At 41.1% G+C, this 14,912-nt stretch overlaps 1 protein-coding gene across 2 annotated transcripts in view; it reads right to left on the reverse strand.

Moving 5' to 3' along the window:
* Positions 1 to 299: 299 nt before the first annotated feature.
* The window catches only part of TUT7 (terminal uridylyl transferase 7), a 53,633-nt gene continuing 39,020 nt past the window's right edge, over positions 300 to 14,912 (reverse strand). For both annotated transcript variants that reach the window (XM_075931792.2, XM_075931793.2), the window contains 8 exons: positions 13,131 to 13,308; positions 11,290 to 11,337; positions 11,108 to 11,199; positions 9,831 to 9,946; positions 5,537 to 5,859; positions 2,939 to 3,015; positions 2,697 to 2,760; positions 300 to 911 (listed from right to left, as the gene is read on the reverse strand). In XM_075931792.2, coding sequence (XP_075787907.1) covers positions 844 to 911; positions 2,697 to 2,760; positions 2,939 to 3,015; positions 5,537 to 5,859; positions 9,831 to 9,946; positions 11,108 to 11,199; positions 11,290 to 11,337; positions 13,131 to 13,308 — 966 coding nt within the window. In that variant the 3' untranslated portion in view covers positions 300 to 843. The remainder of the gene's footprint in view (positions 912 to 2,696; positions 2,761 to 2,938; positions 3,016 to 5,536; positions 5,860 to 9,830; positions 9,947 to 11,107; positions 11,200 to 11,289; positions 11,338 to 13,130; positions 13,309 to 14,912) is intronic.

Genomic DNA, 14,912 nt, shown 5'->3' on the forward strand with positions numbered 1-14,912 from the left:
GACTTCAAGTAAATCTTAAGATGACAACTCTAATAAAATCCTTGGCTGGCAGTTGGATCCTCTTCACTTTTTAGGAAAACAGAAAAGCAATTAATGCCCCCAATTGCTGATTATCATTTATCTTCCTCTCATAGCAATTTTGTCAATTGTGTTTTATAGGCCACAGGAAAGATTCTTAGCAGCATGAAATAGGCCTAACCTGCTTCTCAGTCTTTTTATATACACAAGCACAGCAGCATATTCTCTCATATAAAATCACAAAGGGGAAAAAAAAACAACTCAGTGGCAGTGTGTCCATAGAGGTTTCACATAAAAGTTTACTAATGTCCATGTTTTCAATTCTCCACAGATAAAATGTTTGCAAATACATTAGTAGTAGTCCACAAACATTTTAAATACTTTACACAAGGATTCAGTAAACAATCAACATTAATAAATAGCATTTCCTCCTTCAAAAAGTCAATTTTTGAAGAAAAATAGAACATTATATTTGGCTTGCACACAATTGTGCATTTTGAAAGGGTCAGGTTGAATGTTAAAACCTTGAAAATGAGCACCTGCCCTTATCTACGTGTTTTACCTAGTAAACAAATACAAACATCATGGCTTTCTATTAAAATGGTCAAATAATCTATTAAGAGCAGGAGTCCATGGTAGAAGGACTGCATTAAAATCCATTGCTTCTGATTTCGTCTAGCAATCTAATTAAAAATAAAATATATTTTCTTCAAACTTAAATTGAAGATCGTTTTGTGCTGCTGTCTTGTGAGCTCAGAAGCTTTATCCAAAATTAACCTAATTTTTGAAGTAAATGGATAGCGTGTATTGCAATTTCAGAGTTCCTCATGATTCTTGTTGGGTCCTCTTCTGTGAGGATTTTCCCTGATTCATGTATTTATTGGAAAGACTACCTAAACAGAAAAAAAGTGTCACATTATTGAAGCTGAGACCAAATAGAAAAGCAATCAACCTGAACACAAGATTTTGGAAGCACAGCCTGGTTTTAAATGTGGTCTACATTGCACGTTTCATCGGAGTGGGAAAGACAAACTGGACAAACTTGATCTGACAGATTAGATTCAACCATGATACACAAAATTAATGCCTCACTCAACCTCTCACTTTCAGAGTTGGGAAACACTCCCAAGACACACAAAAAGATTCAAGTAGGCAGAAACGGGGATGGAAGGGAAAGGAGCGGATACAAATAAAATGCTGTACTCTGCTGTCAAACCCTCTCCCCTGCCCTCCCATAAAAGCCTACTGATGGTGAATAAAAGAGCATCTCCACAGTTGACAGCAAAAAGTTGCTGCCATCCAGAAACTGAATGGGCTTGCTACTAAGGAAGGAAATGCTGGAAACTACATTCTCTGGCTGCAGGCCTGTAACTTACCTGCAGGCAGGACAGCAGAAGGGGCTGCAGCCTGACTGCACTGTACTTTCTGTGCTCTCTGGGATAAGGACTCAGCCCATCCCTCTGCTTCCATCCCTGGCTGCACCCCATAACAAGCTATAGCCTGAAGAGCACAGGAGCTGGCTTGTAACTGGCTACACTCCTCTCCCCTGCAAGCTCACAACTCCTTACCTCCTGTGCAATGCCCATGTGCAGGCATGTTTATGGGCTTGCAGTACCAGTCACCAACCCATTGATCGTGATGGACTGGTTGATCCTGGAGCCTCAGCCTGTGAATCACGATCTCCAGGCCAGCACAACAGGGCCCATGTCCGCAGTTCCCACTAGCCAGCTCCTGGCCAAAGTGAGCTCTGAGGACAGTGCTGGGAATGGGGCAGCGTGTGAAGATGTGCTTCCCAGGGGAGCACAGAGATAAATAAGCCTGCAGCTGATTGCTTCTGGGATCAGCAAGAAGCCATGACTGACAGGCAACTTGTCTGAGCCCTACTGCACTGGCAGTTGGGAGCGGCCTGTGATAAATGCCTGCTCCCAGCTGGAGCCTGCACCTTGTACCCTGTCCCAACCCTGACTCCCCCACTTCCACAGCCAGCATCCTACAGTCCCACCTGCACCCCAAAACTGTACCCCAGCCTGGATCCCCCATCCCAGAGTCAGTACCCCATATCTCCTCCTGTATACTAACACTGCCCCCAGAAGCCCCCTGCCAGAGCCAGCACCTCCTTCTCTACCCACCTCCTGGACCCCAACACTCTGCCCCAACCTGGAGTCCCCTCCCGCACCTAAATTCTCTCTCGGAGCTTGCACCCTCACCCCTTACTGCTCCAACCCAGCCAATGAAAGTGAGTGAGGGTGGGGGAGAGCAAGTGAAGGAAAAAGGGGAGAATGGAGTGGGTGGTGCTTCAGGGAAGGGACAGGGTAGATCCCGGGTTGCCCTGAGATTTTTTTAAGTGATCTCGGGCATAAAAATGTTGGAAACCTCGGGTTTGCAGCCAGAGAAGACGTCTTCACACTATTTTCTCCTGACTAGAGACCTGCAAACCTGCATGTGAGGAGTGTGCTCAGCTGTCCCAGTGTCGCCTTCTCTGCCTGGAACCCTGAAATCCTGACTGCAGCATGGGTTTTATTTCTAACAAAATGTTCTTGATAAGTGGCATGCTATTGCCAATATCGAACCCCCCAACATTGCAAAGTCAATGGGACAGGATTGGTTCCTGGTAAAATGTTGTTAATCAGAAGTTGTTAATATCTGAACTGCTGTTCAGTGCAGTTTTCTGTACTAACCTGTTTGGGGACTCAAGAACACTTTTCCCTTTTGTTTCTTCTTTTCATCATGTAAAAGTATTCCCTAAAAGAGGCATACAAAAATAAGCAAACATAAAATTCAACTGTTAGGCAAGGAACAGTTGATTGGACTAGAGATAAACAGTGTATTGTAGTTGAAAACTTAAGATTGTTATTTACTACTGTAAATTGCTTTTAAGTATACTTAAGAACCGTGATTCAGAAAATTATGCAGTGCTCACCTGATTGAGTCTACCAGAACGTTTAATAGCACTGGGTGAAGAAGGGGATCCACACAGACCTTCTGACTTTGATCCACCTGAGAAATTAAAATAAAGTGAAAGTTTACTGAAAAGATACAAAAGTTACCATCTGATTATACTCCAACGACTGATCATTATCTATTTAAAAGGCACTTATATGCATGCTCACCTCCCCATTATCATAGTATCCCAGCACATCACAGTCTTCAATGTATTTAACCACAACACCCTTGCAAAGAAGGGAACAACTATTCCACAGAACTCAAAGATCACGAAATGAGCTGCCCAAGGTCATGCAGAAAATCCAGAAGAGACCAGGAAATTAAACCTTATGATTTAAGTCAGCCCCATAAGCACTGAATCATATAGAACAGTGATTCTTGAATCTTTCCAGATTCAGAAGTCTGATTTGTCTTGCATACCACCAAGTTTCAGCTCGATTAAATACCCTTTTGCTTATAAAAATCAGACAAAAATACAGAAATGTCACAACACACTGTTCCTGAAATTTGCATATGTTCTCATTTTTACTATATAATTGTAAATCCATTGGTGTATACATTTCAGTGTATAGGATATACAAATATAAAACAAGTCACTGTATGAAATTTTAGTGTGTACTGACTTCACTATTGCTTTTTATGTAGCTTGCTGTAAAACTAGGTAAATACCTATGAGTTGATGTACCCTCTGGAAGACATCTGCGATCCACAAGGGGGTATGCACATACCCCTAGTTGAGAACCAATTATATAGAACATTTTGGGACTACACAGAAAGCAATTTTCAAAGTACAAAAGATAGGCACCAGACATCACTGGACAACCGCATCACTGCACTTATATATTAGAAGTGACAAATTTAGTAGGTCACCTGGACTGAAAAAAAAAGCTGAAGCTACTCCCGCCACAATGAATACACCGACATCTTGAATGTAGTAAAATAGATTTTGGTCATCACTCCCTCTATATCCCACTTCAGTGGTGGCACAGTAGAAGCGAGTTTTTACTAGTGGGGAAAACTAGACAAATGTCTCTGTCAGAAGCATGATTTGAAACGTCATTTAAGATCCATTTGGCTAGAATTCCAAGACTTGATTAAAAAAATACATAGAAATAACTAGCTTTACGTCATTAACATGTACAATTGTGCCTTTTCTCTTCTGCCAAAAGGAATACAATATTGTTGGTAAGATACTTTCATGAGCTAGAAAGAATTTGCTATCATCCAAGAGGACATGCCTATTCTTATAAAAATGCAAGACAATTTTCTCACTGGGGGAAAGTGTATACTATAAAATTAAACCTAAGTTAGGATGACATTCAGCCATCAAAGTAATTATTGCAATGGCTTATGTACACACTATCCCCCCACTGTCGGTGGTGAGCTATCCCTGCCAGTAGCATTTACACCAACTTAAACTACATGGGGCATGACATGGGAGCAGCTCCAGCTGTGAACTGCTTGTGGAGCTGAGAGATGATACAAGTAATGCAGTAACTGTCCTAACCACATCAACCTAAATGCTATTCTTCTCCAACAGGTGGAGATATTAGGTCAGAGTAGCGGGCAACGGGACCAAACCAACATACTAAAGATCTTTGGCAACTGGCTCCTTGTTTAAGGAGCACCTGGCCTCATCCTAGGTGTTCCATGTTAGTCTGAAAATCTTCAATGGTCTTTGAGAACATAAGAATGGCCAGTCTGGGTCCGACCAAACGGCCATCTAGTCCAGTGTCCTATCTTCTCACAGTGGCCAATGCTAGGTGCCCCCAGAGGGAATCAACAAATTAGGTAATCATCGAGTGATTCTCCTCCATTGCCCATTCCCAGCTTCTGACAGACAGAGGCTAGGGACACAATTCCTACCCATCCAGAAAAGCAACACTCCCCCGTGAGACAATGACAAAGGCTGCTACAAGAAATAGGTCCCTTCTGGCTATTTGAGAAGCTTCATTTCCATATCCTGTTTGAGTAGTAACCAATGTGTGCTTATTGGGAAGAGTTAAAAACCATTTATGGAGAAAGCTATCAAATGCTTAAACTTATTTGGAATATAGCAGTTTAAGATGATGAGAACAGCTCTGGGGACAGTCTTTATTGACATACAATGCACCAAATTGAATCTAACGTTTGATTATGGAGCTAACAGGAATTCTGAGGAAAGTGAAAAACAGCTGCTGCAAATAGAAAAACTCACTCTTCCTCACATGCTGACCCAGATCCTCAAAGGTATTTAAGCACCTAACCTCCAATGAGTTTCAAAAGATACTTAGACACCTAACTTAAATGACTAACTTAGGGGCCTAAATACCCTCAAGATCTGGGCCATGCAGCCTGTTTTCTGTCTCTAATGGAAATCATGTCTTAGTCTTTCTAGGTAACAGAGGAAGACCTTAAGATAGCCAGAGGGATTAGAAATAAAATAAGACAACTGCATCCTGTCCCCTTGAAAAGTAATATTCAATACTTTGTACGCTCAATATATTGATGAGACACTAATTCAGACCTATGTAGTCAATCTCGTTAAATTATGGGTTCTGTTTAAGATGTGTTAGAGTGTATCTGGGTTTCATACCTGCAGCTCCTTTATACTGTGGGCACTCTTTTTTAATGTGGCCTTCTCTCCCACAGATAAAACAACGTTTTTCTCTTAAGTCTCTGTCCTCCTGCCGCTTCCACTTCTCTGCTGACTGCCTGGAAGCTTTGTCTCTTCCGGTTTCCATTGTTGCCCTCCCTAGTTTGTTTTTCTGAGGCGTACATAGTATTGTTCCTTCCTTGATTGAGGTATCTTTTTCTGTAGTTTTATTTTGGATTTCTTTGTCCTCTTTGCTTCTTTTCTCATTATTCTCTATATACCTTTGGTTTTTATTATCTTCATGATCATATCGTCGTCTCAATCTGCAGAAGCAAAAGAGTAACATAAAAGCAAACAGGCTCTCTCACTAGACAGAGAAAATAAACCTATGTCAAATAGTATAATCTTTAAGATGATTTCTGTAACTTGCAACAAAAATGAATTAATGTATCTCTCTTTTCCTAGAAGTCTATGTGGAAGAGCCAACATAAAATATGAAGTAAGTATAGTCATACTAATTTATGTATTTAAGGAAAATTTTATGCTGAAATATAATGGAAAATATGATCAGTATGTAGTAGAGAAGCACCACACAATTAAGTCAGGCTAAAAAAATAAGACATCTTTTCAACCAAGATGTTTAGTAGTAATTTTCATTGATTTCTTATCTAGCTATTCAAACCTCTTCCTATATAAAACCCCCAGAATATAAAGAAATCAGTCCACAATTTACAAAACGTTAAGTCTTAAATGTTTTGGTTTTATATGACATAGTACATACAAAGAGACAGATCTAAGGAAAATATAAATATCCCTCAGAAATCCCTTCAACTACTTTCAATACTGAAAATGAAGGAAAAATTACACGTAAGTTTAAAGCTCAGTAGAGTGCTCATGGGTACTCAGAGATTTTAGTAATGTCTGATTGTATATACCTGGAAGTTAAAATAGCATATTTATTAGCTCCAGAAGACTTTGACTAGTGTACTGAGTCATACTGACAATCATGGAGTAACTGTGAAATGGTCATTTCCTCTAATAACTTACTATCTTTCATAAACTGGTATATCCTTCTAAAGATGTATTTATTTGGTATACTTACATATTTCAAAAGGAGTATATAAAACACTATATTCAAAGTTTTTTAAGGCTAATTTGGAATCAAAGACAATTAACTATGCATAAACAAGTTTAATCACAAAACTTTCAACATATAAAATATTACTTAAGATGGCAATAGCTGCTGCAATCTATCCACTTATGAGAAAGACACCAAGCAAAAGGGTGGAGAGGGTCCAGAGAAGAGCAACAAGAATGATTAAAGGTCTAGAGAACATGACCTGTGAAGGAAGGCTGAAAGAATTGGGTTTGTTTAGTTTAGAAAAGAGAAGACTGAGGGGGGACATAATAGCAGTTTTCAGGTATCTAAAAGGGTGTTATAAGGAGGAGAGAGAAAACTTGTTCATCGTGGCCTCTGAGGATAGAACAAGAAGCAATGGGCTTAAACTGAAGCAAGGGAGGTTTAGGTTGGATGTTAGGAAAAAGTTACTAACTGTCAGGGTGGTTAAACACTGGAATAAATTGCCCAGGAAGGTTGTAGAATCCCCATCTGTGGAGATACTTAAGAGTAAGTTAGATAAATGTCTATCAGGGATGGTCTAGACAGTACTTGGTCCTGCTATGAGGGCAGGGGACTGGATTCGATGACCTCTCGAGGTCCCTTCCAGTCCTAGTATTCTATGATTCTATGAAAATGGCTAAAAAGAAATTTAACAGTATTAACATTTTAACAAGTGGTGGTAGTTTCAAAAATGCTTCTGTTCTAGAATCAGTCAGATACTTTCAAAAATATATCCAATGTTCTTTATTTGTGACTTCTGCTAATGTGCATTTGCGTGGGTTTTTAGTTTACGTCTCTCAGCAATATCCATTTCATTAATCAAATATAAAACTACATAATACAGAAGGGGAATACTTCAGATAATGTCTGTTTATGTTGCTGATTCACTAGCTGCCAAGACAGTGTTTTGTTGTTGAACTTTTAAAGTTCATTGAAGGTTTTCAGTCAAATTGCTTCCTTAGAAAATAGGTTTATTTCATAAGCCTCTAGCTTGGTTAGGAATAGAATAGGGATGTTAAATGGCATTTAATCAGCTACTCTGTCAGTCCCGGAAGCTAACATTTAAAAAGCACAAGCGCAGCGGGGACGGATGTCACCCCATCCTAACTGCCCCTCGCCAAGGGAATATATACCACACCAATTTGCCACACAGGTCGGAGGACATCGATTTTGCATATTGGGGTGATGTGCACATCGGACTCTGGCCTCAATCAAATTAACCAACATTACTGGGGATTGGGCCAGCCCCAGAGGGTGAATGGTATGTGTGAGAATGTGCTTGTATCAAAATGAGGTTAAGAATTAGATTAATTATTCAATTTGAACATTGCTTTTGCTTTTGAACTGCTTCTAAATTGTTTGCAATAAAGTTTGTTAAAGGCATATTTTGTCTGCTGTGGATTTATCGTTCCATGTCAGCCCAGTCTATGGGACTGTTGCTGGATTGATCACAGTGCTCTCTTGTGACAGTCACTAGTCGACTATCCGATAAGCATATGCTTATCTGATAAGTGACTAGTCCTTCACATCCCTAGAATAGAATGACAGAATCACATTTTCTCTTTAAGGAATGCGCTCTTAAAGAGGCAAGCTCTTTGTGCAATAGCCCATGTCCTGCATCGTCTGATCAACATCTCATATATTTAAGCAGTTCTGCTCATAGTTTCTAACTAGAGCAGGGTGGGCAATAATTTTTTGCTGGGGATCTCTTCAGAAATTTTTGAAGTGGCCTCAGGCCACACCAGAAGGTGCATGGCTTCAAACAGAAGGGGGAGGGGCCAGGATACTTCCCTGCTTCCACCCCCCCCCCCCCACACACACACACAATGATTGGTCTGGGAGTGGGGGAGCACCTTTGCTCCCCCCAAAGTTTTCCCTAGACACCCATGCCTCTGGTGGTGGGCGGAGAATCTGCGTGGTCCCCCTTCTGCCCCCAGGCTAATCAGGGCTTGGAGGTAGGAGTGTGCGCGAAGTCTCCTCCTGCCCTGCCAGGAGTATGTGGCGCTTCTAAGCACCACGCACTCCTAGTAGGACAGGGGCAGGACGGAGAACTTTGCACATTCCCTCCTCTCCCAGGCCAATCAGGTCTTGGGGGCAGAGGAGCATGCAGTCTCCTCCCGCCCCCAGACTCTAATTGGCCTGGGGGCAAGCGAGTGGCAGGGTGTCCACAGGCCAGATCAACCCGATTTCCGGGCTGGATTTGGCCTGTGGAGGCCCTTTTGCTCACCCCTGAACTAGAGGGTGGGAATTCTAATTTCCATTAGAAATGTAAAAGTATCAGTAATGCAAGTAATACACTGGGCCCTCCATTATGTCGATTTTCAATATTTCTTGAATCCAGCATTTCAGAAATGTATACAACCCTCTTTGGTTCCCTCCATGGGACTCATAATACGCGTGCCAGGATTAGACTTTTTTAAGTATAGGCTGAAACAAAACATATATTCCATTCACCTCACAACTTTGTGATTTCCTCCTTAACTGCTTCAGTAGTGATTACATTACCCAATTTAGCTACAGGATATCAGGGAGATTATCATCTCAAGTCCAGGGTTCCTTAAAATATTAGGTTAGCATTTGTTTCCTACAGTAATGACTGAACCATAAACATATATACCAAGTCCAGGAAGCCCTGCTCTTGTGTGTAAATTTGGCTCTATTTCAGTGAGCAAAGACATGCTGTGGTGCCTTTTGCTTGCTTTTAGGCATTAGTTAACATCACAAAGGATTTTTTGCTGGGGACCTTTTAGATTCTATAAAGAGAAACTATTTATCAGAACATACAGGAAGTTTTCATGAGCTTTCTCTCCAGCACAAAGCTAGTCAGCTTCAGATTCAAATTCTCTCCAGTTAATGCTATTGCTCTTTTAAACCAGAACGAATGTTATCCCTAAGATAGCTGAACAGCACCATGGGTGAAATATGTATTTCATAACCCATAAAATAGTTTTGCTATACAAAAACACTAAGAGACAGCAAAACAAGTAATAAGAATGACAACCCAACAAAAATAAAGAATTCAAAGCAAAACACATTCTCCATTTAATTATATAAATTACTTTGCAATGCCAAATTACTATTTGTACTCTAGAATTACTTAAGGAATCCATGTTTAAACACAATGTAAAGAACTTTGCACCGCCAAAAACATAGAATGCTTAAAAATATGCGTACTTTCTCCGCAGAGGACAATCTTTCATGAAGTGCCCAATTTTACCGCAAATTCTACAGCATCTGTCATTTGGAGCCAGTTCACCTTCTGTCAGTACTTCTGGGTCAAAGAAGTATTCCTTAAAGGAAAAAACATTGTGTTATGCACTTTTTACTTCAAAACAAAACAAAACAAAACAAAAAAGCTTGGAAACCTAAACCAGCTATAACTAAGACTAGGTCTACACTAGGGATGTCAATGATTAACTGGGAAGCATCATCCTTACCAGGTAATGCATACCGGTTAACTAGTGGCCTGATCGGACTGGAGCAGCCAGCGGCACCAGTGGAAGGACAATACTCCAGCCTGGGCCTTAATAGTGCTGGCAGGTGGGGAACGCTCCAGCCTGACCAGAACAGTCTCCTCCTGCTTCTGAATAAGCGGTTAACTGGTTAAACATAATGTTTATTCAGTTAACTGATTAAATGGGGTTTTACATCTCTAGTCTACACTAGCACTTTTGTCCAATAGGGGCAATAAACCCTGGTAAAGATACTGCCACTCATTCAGGGTGATTTTGTTTTTGCAGAAGAAAAGCTGCCTCCTGCAGGCAAAGAGCAGCTACATGGGATGCCTAATAGTGGTGCATCTGTAGTGATAGAAAGGTGTAGGCACAGCCTAAGCGTGAGGCCATATCAGTACAAGCAGCTCCCCAAAAGAGTAATGGTGAGCATGCGTTATAGAATCAGGGTCATTAACTGACCACAGCTCTACAAAGAACTCAGCATAGCCTTCTTAATCACCTACGTGACTATGAAGATTCTAGTCTGAATGAGAAAAGTTACATCTATAGTCCATTCTCTATAACAGGACTACAATTCAAGCTGTGTAACATGCTTACAGATGAAAGCTTGTTCCAACTGTTTCCCCGACACCCCGTGGCTGCTTTACTCTAGGACAGCCTATTTAACAAACACTTTTGAGATGTCTGGGGTTGCGGTTGTACAATAGAGCCCCAACCTGTTTCACATTAGTAGGCTTCCACAATACGAGTGTTAAAAAAAACAAAACAACCCATCCACAACTTACAGCAAAAGCCAAAAGAACCACCACTATGGAAATTACCACTGAAATATGAAAAGAAACTCTTGACTTGGCATGCATAAATCACCAATAAGTTCTAAACAGAGTGTAATTGTTTTCACAAGAGCCATATGTGAAGCTTCACATTAGGCAAGGTGCTTAGAAACACACTTACTCATCCTTTTCCTTGATCTTGCTATACTCTAAATACACCTACCATTTTTGAGGGATATTCTTTAGGAAATCCTTTTACTGGGGTACCAAATACCCTTCTGCCATTGATAAAAGCCTTCATTATAAAGTTTGTCACTAAGGAAAGAAAAGAAAAAGAAGTCAGTTGTCTAAATAGAATAAGATCTTCACCAGTTCTGTGGAACGCTTGTGGAACAGGTAACTTACTTTTTCTTGATAAGCCAGCTCCAAGATTATGGTTCAAATCAAAAGGATCTGTGTGAAGAAATGTGTAGATATTACTAAAGGCCATGTGAAAGCCAACTATGAACAAAACTGATGAATATGAACTCAAGGAATCCACAGTTGCTATTTCTGACGTAGAATCAATATACTGAAACTGATTTCTCCATATATTGAAAGATGATATATTCAAAAAGACAGAATCTTAGCAGTCCAGATATGAATCAAACTAATTGAAAAGTTGAAAAAGTGCAATTTTTGAAGGCATGAGCAAAAGCCCCCCCATCTTTTATCAAAAAGTCACATATGCTAGAAAAATAATGCCTGTACAGACAGTCCCGGGTTACATACAAGATAGGGACTGTAGGTTTGTTCTTAAGTTGAATTTGTTCGCAAGTCGGAACTGGCGTCCAGATTCAGCCGCTGCTGAAACTGACCAGCGGCTGACTACAGGAAGCCCGGGGCAGAGTTTCTCTGCCCCGGGCTTCCTGGAATCAGCCGCTGATCAGTTTCAACAGCGGCTGAATCTGGACGCCTGGGACAGAGCAGCTGGGGCGCTGCCAGGTAGGTCCCCGCAGCGCCGCACCTCGGCGCTGCGGGGACCAACCCGGCAGCACCCCAACTGCTCTACCCCAGGTGTCCCCAAGTCAGCTGCTGCTGAAACTGATCAGTGGTTGATTCCAGGAAGCCTGGGGCAGAGCAATTCTGCCTTGGGCTTCCTGTAGTCAGCCGCTAGTCAGTTTCAGCAGTGGCTGACTTGGGGACGCCTGGGGCAGAGCAGCTGGGGTGCTGCTGGGTTGGTCCAGTAGCGCCGAGGAGCGGCGCTACTGGACCAACCCAGCAGCACCCCAGCTGCTCTACCACAGGTGTCCGTGAGAAAAGCCTGGTCTGCTAGGGGGGAGGGGTGCACTAGCTGCACCCCTCCCCCCCCCCCACAGCAGACCAGGGAGACACGGGCGGCAGGACCGCCCAGACGCGCCGCCGTCCCGCCGCCCGCATCCTCCGTGGCTTTGCTCCGCATCTCCCTGGTCTGCTGGGGGGCTGCCCCCAGCAGACCAGGGAGATGCGGAGCAGCTTTTCTCGCCGCCGAGGACACCCCGTTCGTAAGTACGGATCCGACATAAGTCGGATCCGCGTAACCCGGGGACTGCCTGTATTGACAAGATGCAACACTGTACTTAACTATTCGGTGAATTTAAACTAAATTATACCTCAGAGGGATTACTAATGTACATGAAAACTAAGCATATATTTATATATTTTGCTGGATTAGGGTTTGGGTCTTCTAACAAAAAGGAACTGATTTAAAACATAATACATTGCACTGTTACAACATTCTGCAGAGTGCTATACAAAAGCTATTGTAGACAGTCACTATTTTCCACAGAAGTAATATAAGAACAGTAGAGCTGAAGTAGAAAAGCAAGCTAAAATTCAGACAAATTCTGAAGAACCAGAGAAAAGACTACAGAGTAAGAGACTACGGATAGAATTCCAGTTTTCTTAGCGATTCTGATAGTCCTCAAACAAAAATGATCCTCATTACACAGTGATCTGTTCTGCAACAAAACAAAACATAAAAATTGCTTTTCAACTTAATTTCAGTTGAAAACTAAGATCTAAATTCGGAACCTACTGAAGTCAATGGAGGAGAGGGGAAGGTTGCCCCTACCTTCTGAAGAGTCAGGATTTCACTCAATATATTTAGGAGGAGGAGATCCTAATCCAGCAGTATGAAAATGAAACATGCGAGAAGAGCAGATTTATCAAATAGGTTTTAAAGCAATTCCATACAATAATCAGCTCTGTATTAACCCTTATAATACCTTCAATAACAATATATTTGGAGGTCCACTGCTTCTTGAAAGTTGTAAGCAGATTTTTTCTTCTGATACAGATAACATGTTCTTTGAAATCAAATTCTTCTGTGTAGAAGCGTAGAAGTCCCAGCCATAGCTCCCCAACAGATTCCGTGTTTGAACCGTAGTCTGGCCAACAGGCTTGCTGAAAGTTGGAGAAAAATATTTCTTGTTCTGATATTCAGCAATTCAGACAGATTAACCAAATGAACATTCATAATTTGGGATGATTAAACTACACAATTGTTTTTATATACTAGTGTGGTTTAGAGTTAATCTAAATTATTTTCCGTCCTTTTATAGTTTGAAGGTTAATATTCATAATCAAATTTTGTTGTGTAAATAGAGTTGGTGAGCATTTTTAGTGTTAAGATTTGCTTTTTTTTTTTAAAACAATTTTTACTGTTTATTTTTGATGATAGCCAAAATTGCTAAATGTTTTGTTAATTTACATTTAGACCAGGTATCCCTTCAACATAAAGTGATTCCACTGAAGAGTTATGTCACCTAACCTCAGGTGGGGAAGAAAGCAGTAGTATGGCACATCAGCAATTATTCTTTTACAAACCTGATATGATTACTGTTGGATGCAAAGCATTCAGGTTTTGAAAAAAAATTAGTCACTGGTGCAATGGTCTCTTGTACTGCATACAACCAACTATGTTATGGTAGCTTGATAGCATAAAATTGAGATTATCACACAAATAATTTTAAGTGAATGCCTTTATGTCCTATTCTGCCTAGGAAATCCCATCTTTGACTGTTTTAATGAAATTAGATATTAAAAAAAATACAATAGATTTTCTAATATATATTTAGGCTAAGGCAATAAATGTGAGTATCTACAGATCTACTAAAAAATTTCTTGCCATGCCCTTTTACAAAGTTCCGTGCTTGGCTTGGGTAATGTTACTCTTTCTCTTCCAAACAAAATATCATGTCCAAAAGCATGTGGTGTTATAACAATATTTGGCTTCATTTAACAGCCAAAAAACATTTAGAATATTCTTTTAAGAATATTTTAAGCATAATTCTAAACATGTTTAGATTACTAAAGAAAGGTGTTGAAGCATCACTTCATAAAGATGTGTAATTCCAATTGTAAAGACTGGCACAGCTGTATCCAATAATGCCTGACATTTAAAAGCCATTTTATCCAGAATGCTGAGAAAATTGGAGTTCTGATAAACTGAAAATGCTGGTTAACTAAGAAGCAGGGGTTTGACGTCTGGGGCAGGGGCACAGGAGGGAGTTTGGGGCACAGGAGAAGCTCAGGGTGCTGGATGGGGTTGGCGCTCACCTCCAGCAATTCCCATAAACAGCTCCCCATCACTGCTGCTCCTGGAAGAAGTGCAGTTAGGTGGCTCTCCTGCAAGTTGGCACACTGCCTCCCTCTGCAGGTACTGCAGCCTGTAATTCCTATTGGCTGTGGATCCCAGACATTGGGCTGGAAGCCACAGAGTCAGTGCTCAGGGAGCTGCTTGTGGGGGCTGCCAGAGAGCAGCGTCTCCGTCTCCTCCCAATCCACCATCCCAACCCCTTTCTATTCCCTTACCCAAACCCCATCCCAGACTCAAAAATAATGTGTACCACCCTTCCCATCTCAGCCCTGCACCAACCACCCTATATACTGGACTATATACTGTGCAGATCAGAAATGCCGCTTTTTCGAGCTTGCTGGTTGGTGAAATGTTGGATAAAAGGGCTGTTACTGTAACTAAATGATAAGTTCTCTTTTTCAGTCCACGT

Source organism: Pelodiscus sinensis, chromosome 6, assembly GCF_052426305.1.
Source record: "Pelodiscus sinensis isolate ZL-2025 chromosome 6, ASM5242630v1, whole genome shotgun sequence".
NCBI classification, from domain to species: domain Eukaryota; kingdom Metazoa; phylum Chordata; order Testudines; family Trionychidae; genus Pelodiscus; species Pelodiscus sinensis.